The sequence below is a fragment of the Archocentrus centrarchus genome, chromosome 9 (assembly GCF_007364275.1).
Source record: "Archocentrus centrarchus isolate MPI-CPG fArcCen1 chromosome 9, fArcCen1, whole genome shotgun sequence".
In the NCBI taxonomy this organism is placed as follows: Eukaryota; Metazoa; Chordata; class Actinopteri; order Cichliformes; family Cichlidae; genus Archocentrus; species Archocentrus centrarchus.
This window is the reverse complement of record NC_044354.1, coordinates 25,886,053-25,894,994: the sequence shown is the minus strand read 5'-3', so window position 1 is coordinate 25,894,994 and position 8,942 is coordinate 25,886,053. Positions and strand designations below refer to the sequence as shown.

The window sequence follows — 8,942 nt, the reverse complement described above, 5'->3', positions numbered from 1 at the left end:
CATTTATAATAATTATAATAATAGCTGTCATACAACTCTTAACATAGGAGTGTTTTCAAAGGGTGGGACTGCGAATGTAAAAAAAAAAAACAGATGGAAAGATATCATGTGCTGTCACAGCAAAACACATAAAACTTGAATCATGTGAATTTGCTCTAAGCTGGAAAAATCGAGTTAAGTCCAGCAGTGATGGCAGCTGGGTTGTGATAATGCAATGAAGCAATTAACATGCCAGAAATGCCCATGGACAGTAGGTTATTATTTTGAATTACACGCACCTATTTACATGAATGGGGTTGGGTGCATTCCACAGAAAACTACACCAGCAGTTAATTCTCCACAGCGGGAGGCGTTTGTGTTTTGAGCACAGTGTATATAAAGTTCCTCTGCGGCTTTGCTGTTTAAACTGCTGTCAGATCTGTGGTGCAAATATTTTATTGCTACTTTATGTGTAGTTTGCATTTGGCTTATGGAGGTCACTGACACAGATTTCCACCTACATTACTGCCTTGGTAAGAGGGTGAGGCCAGGAGACAACCCCGCCACCCCCTCCTTGTCCCGCCCATGCTTGTAAATGCGGGCACTTATGATTGGACGGCGGTTCCTTGCTTTGAAATCCCTCCCTTCCCGTCTTTAGTATGTGGAAGAAGTGAGGTATTGTGAGGCTGCTGCAGTGGGAGAGAAACACGAACACGGGAGGACTGTCGCACACTCTATCCTTTGCGGGGATATTCCTTCAACTTGCCCCTTATTTTGATGAGAGGTGACTACTTATGGTGTTTTTGTTTCCATCATTTCCAACACTGGATAAGGAATACTTAGGAATAATTAACGGGTAATATTAAAGAGACCCATAAAGGATGACATTTGGGCGATTTGTTCCTCTATAGAGTCCGCTTTGGTCCGACACGGAGGACGCGCACAGCGCACTGCCCTTTGGATTACTGCACTCTCTTAAATTCAACATCATGAAATGTGCTGGTAAATGAAATTTATACCTGAGTCCACTCGTTGCATGCCTCCGTCCCTATTCGCGCCCCGATCCAGATGAGAGATCTCCTCGGTGGACCTGAACCGCTTTTACGCAGCCAGTCCCCGGAGCGCAGTGCCGCCGACGCAAGCGGCGATCTACACCGGACAGGAGCGGAGAGACCGTCCGTTCCCAGAGCCACGTCTTGTCTGTCTCCCTTGGATCCCTCGCGCCAGGCGAAAAGGCTTCCCATCCGGATCGTAAAGATGTTGACGGCGCACAGCGGCCACTTGCTGCACCCGGAATATCTCCAGCCTCTCACATCCGCGCCTGCCAGTATTGAGGTAAGCAGATGAGAAAATATAAAATTTAAGACATGCTGGTGGCATCAGATGTCGTTTCTCCCCCTAATTTTAATAATTTGTTTTTAATACACGGCTGTAGAATGGCAAGAATGTGATTCTGACGAAAATCCCGTATGCGCCATTTTACGCACAGTGATTTTTTTCTTCTTTCTTTTTTTTTGTCAAATTGCAAAACGCGAGAGTTTATAAATACAAAATGACTGCGAGTAATACAATGCTTTAAAAGTCATAACACCACTATATACAATTACGTTTGTATTTATGAAATGTTAACGGTGTTTTAGATTTTTCTTTTCTTTCTTTTTTCTTAAACTTTGCTTCAACTTTTCACCCTCTGACGTCCTTTATTCATTTCAGTACACAACTCAAAATTCATCTTACTTTACTGGACTTTCCACTTTACAATGCACTGCCTGGAAATTATAATAAAATACCTGTTAATTTTAAGTTTTTTAAAAATGTTTTATGAGGCAATATTTGATTAGTTTAAATAAAAAAAATGATTGTTCACGCTATTGCTTTCTTTTTTGTTTCTCCTCAGCTGGATGCAAAGAAGAGTCCTTTGGCTCTGCTGGCACAGACTTGCTCTCAAATTGGCAAACCAGACCCCCCCTCTTCCTCCAAGTTGGCCTCCCTCGCCTCTGGTAGTCTGGGAGACAAGGAGCCCCCCAGCCGGTCATCCAAGCCTGGAGAGCAGCACCAGTCCCTGGAGGACAAATCCAGCTTCAAGCCTTACTCCAAGTCATCAGGCGACTGCCGTAAGGATGTTCTTGTGACGAAGGGGTCTTCAGATAAAACATCTTTTAGGGTGCCAAATGGAAGCTCCAGTGGTGCCAGTGCTTCATGTTCAACTTTTCCTCCTCATTCCCGGTCACCTGGCTCTAGCTCGCCTCCCCTGCACACTCAGAGTCAGCCCCACAGACAAAGCCATTCCCCATCCACACAGCCCTCACCACACTCCCAGGCTCCACACATGGACAACAAACCTGGAAGTTCAGAGTCAGCCAGCTTGGACAGTAATAGCAACAGCGCTGGTAAAAAAGACTCTGATGCAGCTAAGTCAGGGATGGATGGGGCACAGTTAGCAAACTCCAGCCACGTACGGGCCAGCGCCAACTCCAGCAATGCCAGCTCTGCAAGCAGCCCGCGGCCAGAGAGCAAGACCGACCCGCAGGCCTCCTCACAGTCCAGCCTGGGCTCAGGGCACATTGCGCCAGTCTCCCCATTTAAACCAGGACACTCTGTTTTCCCCTTACCGCCTGCTTCCATGGGCTACCATGGCTCCATTGTGGGAGCTTATGCTGGCTACCCATCCCAGTTTGTCCCTGGCTTGGACCCTACCAAATCTAGTTTGGGTTTAGGACTTTCAGGGAAGCATCCCAGCTCCAGCCCGCTCACCGGAGCCTCACCCCCATCTCTGATGCAGAGTTTATGTCGGGACCCTTACTGTCTGAGTTACCCCAATGCGCCCCACCTAGGAGGCAGTAACTGCTCCACTTGCGTCCATGACCCTTCAAGTCTCAAGTCTGGGTTCCCCCTGGTTTACCCCTCACATCACCTTCACTCTCTACACTCTAGCGCCTTGTCCTCCACCACAACTCCCTCCCTTTCTCACCCCCTCTACACGTATGGTTTCATGCTGCCTAATGAACCACTGCCTCATGCCTGTAACTGGGTGTCTGTTGGGGGTCCCTGTGACAAGCGTTTTGCGACATCAGAGGAGCTGCTAGCACACTTGCGTACCCACACAGCCCTGCCTGGGATGGTGGACAGTAAGCTATTGTCAGCCTACCCATCATCGGTTTCATCGACAGCTTCCTGCCATCTCCACTTGGCCCCACCAAGCAGTCCAGGTACCCTGCCCAGCTCCTTCTCCCTCCGAGGCTCCCCTGGCTTGGGTCTGGCACGCTACCACCCCTACAGCAAATCCCACTTGCCTGGAGCCCCAGGACTTCCCATGCCGACCCTACCCTCCTCCTCAGCCTACTACTCCCCCTATGCCCTCTACAGTCAGAGACTGGGCTCAGCCTCAGCCCTTGGATACCAGTGACATCCAAAACTTTGTTGATGCCCACAGACTGCAGGCACCAGCTCGGATTCTCCAGAGCAGCCCCGAAGATGGATTCTCAAGGCTGGGGTCATCACCAGTACAGGGCATCATGCCTGCTGGCCTGCCTGCCAGGAACACCACCTGTTAGCCTCAGGATTGCGACTGGTGCTCCAAAGGCAAAAGACTAATGGATTGTCTGCAGCAGAGAAAGAACAGACTTTAGTGATCCAAGACGGGTGGGAAGCAGAGCTTGAAAATGATGAACTTGTGGGACTGTGACAACTGTCTTGATTTTGTTTTTCTCAATATCTCTCTCCCAGATCTTAAAGTCTGTATTTATTTTTCACTCAAGCGCTTGGTATTCAGCTCTGGGGGGGGGGAGGTTTTGCTGTCCAAATGAATTGTTCTTAAGTATTCTAACTGAAAAGGAATGATTTAAGTATAGTACCATTATGCCTATCATACACTAAAAATAAAAAAAAGTTGCACCATAATGAAGATGGACTGTGAGGCTTTATTCTGGGAACCTCTTTTTACTTTTCTTTCCTGACTGCTGTTGGGTTTATTTTCTTCATCCTTCACTGCATTATTCAGACTCTGGAGAATTGCATGTCTTTGAGAATTATCTTGAACAATGCCATTATTTTTATTTGTACATATGCAAAGATGTAATATTTTTTCAAGCTTACATGGGGTCAGCAAGCTAGGGTCTCCCAAGCAAATGGTGCAGAGATTAAAAAAAACAAAACAAAACAAATATAAATAATAAAAAAAAACAATGATGGCTGTGCTATCCGACCAACAGAAGAAAGTCTTATTTTGTTAAATAAATGATACATGATCGCAGTTCAACTTGTTTTTTCCTCATTGTATTCTATATATAGTACCATGAAGTATCTTTTTGTCTCAAGCATCAGAGGACACAGTAAATCTTGCCAGACTGCAGCACTGCACTTATCTAAGACCATCTATCATAATGACTCTCACAGCCGCGCTATATGTGGCTACGTGTAATATTTCATGGCTCATATCAGTTGACAGGGCTGTCCTAAAGAGGGCACGCCGGGTCAGATTAGCCCTGTTAGGGAGTCTCTGAAGACTTTCATCCCACCTCCTCCTTCCATCACCCACATTGCTTTTGTTGTTGCGAGTGCAGCATTTAATTGCTGATTCTTGTTTGTGAGGCCTGGAAGCAGCCACCTCAGCAAAGTGGATGGCTGTGCAGAGCGGCTGCCGGGTCACTGGGACTTCAATAATGACCTAAGGGAGGTGTCGACCCAGGATCTCCTCACGCTCTGACGGATTGGCCTGAAACACAAAGGCCAGAGCTGACAATGGGAGGCGGTTAATAGAGAAATATTCATCAAAGCACTGACACCTCCCCTGAGGAGAGCGGGCTCTTTTACAGGAACCGCAAACATGGAGGCCACTTTCCTGATGTGAAGAGCCATTTTCTATGCTGCTGGCTGCTGCCCTGTGGTTTACTGAAGTCAGCATTCTCCACTCAGAGCTGCTGGATACTAATTTAAAGGGAAGGACTTGGTCTATCTTAAAGCCACACCACTGCCATTAGTGTTTCAGCCCTGATAATGTATCTGTGTCTCCACTCTATTTGGCTGACAGGGTGTAGGTGGCGCAGAGCGTTGAGGCTGTGGTCTCCGAGGTGGCTATTGACCCCGACTCTCAGACTCCTCCACTCTCGCGGTTCATTAGCACTCCAGACAGGGGAGAGGCAAGCACAGGTGTCACTTGACAGGACCATTAACAAAATGGATGACCCTCCCAAACCACATCCAGCCCCTGCCACACCAGCAAGGTCACGGCGCCCTGATCACCGCTCTGGATAGGTCTCTGGAACAATACACTTATTTTTCTCCTTTAGAAGCTGAAGCCAGGCACTTGTCTGAAAGGGGACCGACTTACTTTCATGCTCCTGCTTTTCTTATGTCATTTATGAAGTAGTCTAGACAAAATAGGTCAAGGATGTAGCGTATTTCTTTGAAAGTTGCAGAGTTGTGGTGCTAGAGATGTAGTGGATTATGTTGCCCCCTAAAGCTGTGCAGGTGAAACACAGGTGAAAAATGAAGAAAGGCAAGTACTTCTTTATTTTTTATTTATTTATTTTTTAAATCTGCACTGTTTTCTTGCTTTTGATGTTCATGAATGCAGCTGCTGGAATGCTGTTTCACAAACTGCACACAGAGACCTGGTTACATTGGCCTGAATTTGAAGATGATTCACACTGGAGGTCACGCAGAGGGGAGAACTTTCAATCTTGTCGGGAGGGTGGTGGAATTAATTCCACTGTTGCCAGTTTACACTCGTTCATCAAATGCCTCACTGTTCTCCCTATCCCAGCCCTCATCAATCTCCTACATCTATCTTCTCTCCCCCCACACACACTCTCACAGCTGAGTCAACACCCACACACTCCATTTATGTCACCTCTGTGAGGCTGTGTGTGTGTATTCAGCTCTGATCCTTTGTCCACAAAGAGTGACACAGGCTTGCACAAAAATGGTGATTTTTTTTTTTTGTAATAAATGTTCAGTTGAAAATGTTTTTCAAGATAACCAAATAGCTCCGTTCTTAAAGAAACAGTATATGCTTTTATAATCTGAGATATATGCAGATACATACAAATAAGGTCAAAATGACTGTGCATGAAAGAGTAGTTACTCATACTAATGCCCATCTGCACGTGTACATAATGCAAAGGTAAAGATTTAAGTTTAGCCACACTAAAAATATGAAATAAACACCAGACCTTGGGGACATTTTATGATTTCAATTTGATTTGTGAAAAAAGAGAGAGTTCATTTTAACCTTTCTTCTGAAACACTATCTGACTCTGCGGTACTCCACAGTAAAAATATAGCAATTTTCCAAGTAATATAGTGTGTTTTTAAAGTAAATATAACAAATAGAAAGTTATTCTGCCGAGTTTCTGTTCTACTTCATCTTTGTTATGTTTGAAAAAAATAAAAAATTTTCCTTGTTATTTTTAAGAGAGCAAGTCAGTCCCCCATAGACTGCCATGTTGAAATGTCCATCTTTACAGCATTAAAAAGCACAGTGCAGCCTGGCTCAAAGAAGAAAAAAAAACAAAACAGTTCTCTATAACTTATTTCCCCTTCATAAAAACTTTTCAGGCTTCCAGTTACTGAACTGGAGCTCTCATCCGTGTTTGTAGTGTTGGTCTGTTTTGCAGTATTTTAATTGCATCTGTCTGTCTGACATATTTGGGCTTGCTGTGTGGTACAGACTTTCCAAGAGTGAAATTCTAGTATTTCATTTGTCTGTTACTTAGCACTAATGATCAAGTATTGAACTCTGTGCATTTTTCATCGGTACAGTTTATGGATGCAACTCGCTAACCAAGCTTGCTAGTGTTAACACTCTTTCATCCAAATGTGATCACTTATGGCTACAAAAAATAAATAAAATAAAATAAAATTACCAAAACACTAAACAAATGAAAAAATGCCACCAGGGTAGCTACGTACATCTTTTATTCACAGTCTATGTGGTTTGGGTACATCTCAAGCTTTGCCCCCATAGAAAAAACTATAAAAATTTACCCACATAATTTAGCATCTTATAAAATAAAGCAATTATAAAATTATTCTGTTTGCAACAGTGTACCCTCCTGAGTCTCTGCTGCTGTATTCCACTTCAAAAAAAACTTTGTTTTTATAAAAAAATATTTGTGGAAAAAAAAAAGCCCCTCCTTGATTATCCAAAGAATTTTTCTGCTTTCTTGCTGTAAAACTGAATGACAACACTGATGCTGTACTCATTTTTATCTTAACACATGACTGGAATAAAACGTCCACTTAGCTGCATGTCTGAAAACATTCATTAACGAGTTGCACCTTGTTCCTTCCTTATACAACATCAAAAAAAAATGTTGATGTATTCATTTACTGTAGGCCTAAAAGTGGTTCTAGATATAAGAACAGCTGTATTCATGTATAAATTACTGTAATAGCAGTTGCCACAGTAATGTGCTACACTGACAGTAATCAGAGTAGTAGTAGTATCAGTGGAGTTGGTGATGGTGATGGAGGGCACTAATATTTCCCTCTCTGTGGATCAGTGCAGAGTGCCACTGTGAGGTCCTGAGCTGCGGCTGACAGGCTCGGTGATTAATGACGACAGGGTGCGGAGCTGCTCTTCAATTAGACGCCAGCCCTACCTCGGTTCACCATCGCTGCTGACAGCTATAGGACAGAGAGAGAGAGAGGAAGGGGTACTCAGTCTCTCTCTCACTCACTGTGTCTTCAGAACAAAACATTAACCTCAACTCCATGACTACCACCTCTGTGTTTAACATCAGGACACAATACAGAGCCTTCGGCATCCAACAGTGACCGCAGTGTTAAAGCAACCCAGATGGCGTGAACACATCCCTCATCAGGGCCTGTCACACAATCTCTGTTTTATTTCTCCACATAAGCCCTGTGACCGACTCTCTTACATGCCTGTTTCGAGTGCGCTCTCATTCACGTCCTGCAGTCAGGCATGCTGAAATGCTCTGTGTGGAGAAAATAAAAGCCACATTAAAAATTTCCAGGTTGGTTTGCAGGTTGAAATGTGGTTGGAACAAGTTCCTGCCACACCTCCAAGCACAATCATGTTTACTTAATCAGAGGAAGTAAACTTTTTGACAAATAAAATGATTGGGGAGAATACAGAGAGCTAGTACTGTAGGGTGGATTTATTAGAGGCCCAGAGTTCATATATAGGCTGCATATACATTAGCTTGGGTACTTTGAAAATAGATGCTCAGACAAGAATCTTATTTGTTGATCTGACTTCAGTCTTTAATACAGTGAGGTCACATATTTTATTTTAACAGCTGACTGATATGGGGGTGACTCCAGGACTGATTCACCGATTAAAGATTTTTAACTGATCATCCACAGAGAGTTTGTATTAATCATGTTTTATCTGATGAAATCATTGTTAATGTGAGGGCTCTCAACAGCGCGTTCTCCCACCATTGTTGTTCTCTGTTTATATCAATGACATGCAGCTACAAGATAGGAATGTGAAAATGTTCAAATACGCTGATGATATGGCTGCTGTTGGTCTCTTTTATAGGAATTTTAGCCCTGATTATTTTTGCTCAGGTATGTAGGTCGGAGGAGTGACGTAAATCTTATTTGCTGATGAATGTCAACAAGACAAAAGAGCTTGTTTTGAATCACACAGTCCCCATAACAGGTCTTTCATTTACTGGTCAGTCTGGGGAAGTCATTAATTTTTTTCTGGGAACATGTATTAATGACGAGACAAATTTTATGGAGTTTATGGAGAATTTTGATTCCATCTGTAAGAAAGCGAGTCAGAGATGATTTCTTATTAGGATGTTAAGAGGCTTTGGAGGTAGCCAAAACATTTTGGAAAGCTTGACTGAAAGCATCCTTATGTTCAATGTCTCTTTCTGCTAATGGTATCCTGACTGTGGCAAATAGGAACAAATTGGACAGAATTGTTAGAACTGCTGAAAAAAAAATCACTGGTCAGCAACAAATTTCATTAGATAAGTTCT

The 8,942-nt window shown here is 43.7% G+C and overlaps 1 protein-coding gene across 1 annotated transcript; it reads left to right on the top strand.

Moving 5' to 3' along the window:
• Nucleotides 1-674: 674 nt before the first annotated feature.
• znf703 (zinc finger protein 703) lies at nucleotides 675-4,191 on the top strand. The gene is made up of 2 exons (XM_030737573.1): nucleotides 675-1,314; nucleotides 1,877-4,191. The coding sequence occupies exons 1-2, from the start codon at nucleotides 1,048-1,050 to the stop codon at nucleotides 3,383-3,385; spliced, it is 1,776 nt and encodes a 591-aa protein (XP_030593433.1). The 5' UTR covers nucleotides 675-1,047; the 3' UTR covers nucleotides 3,386-4,191.
• Nucleotides 4,192-8,942: the final 4,751 nt, after the last annotated feature.

Coding starts and splice junctions, on each gene's coding strand:
- znf703 (XM_030737573.1), top strand. CDS start 1,048: ATGAGAGATCTCCTCGGTGGACCTGAACCGCTTTTACGCAGCCAGTCC. Junction 1,315..1,876: donor CCGCGCCTGCCAGTATTGAG/GTAAGCAGATGA, acceptor GTTTCTCCTCAG/CTGGATGCAAAGAAGAGTCC.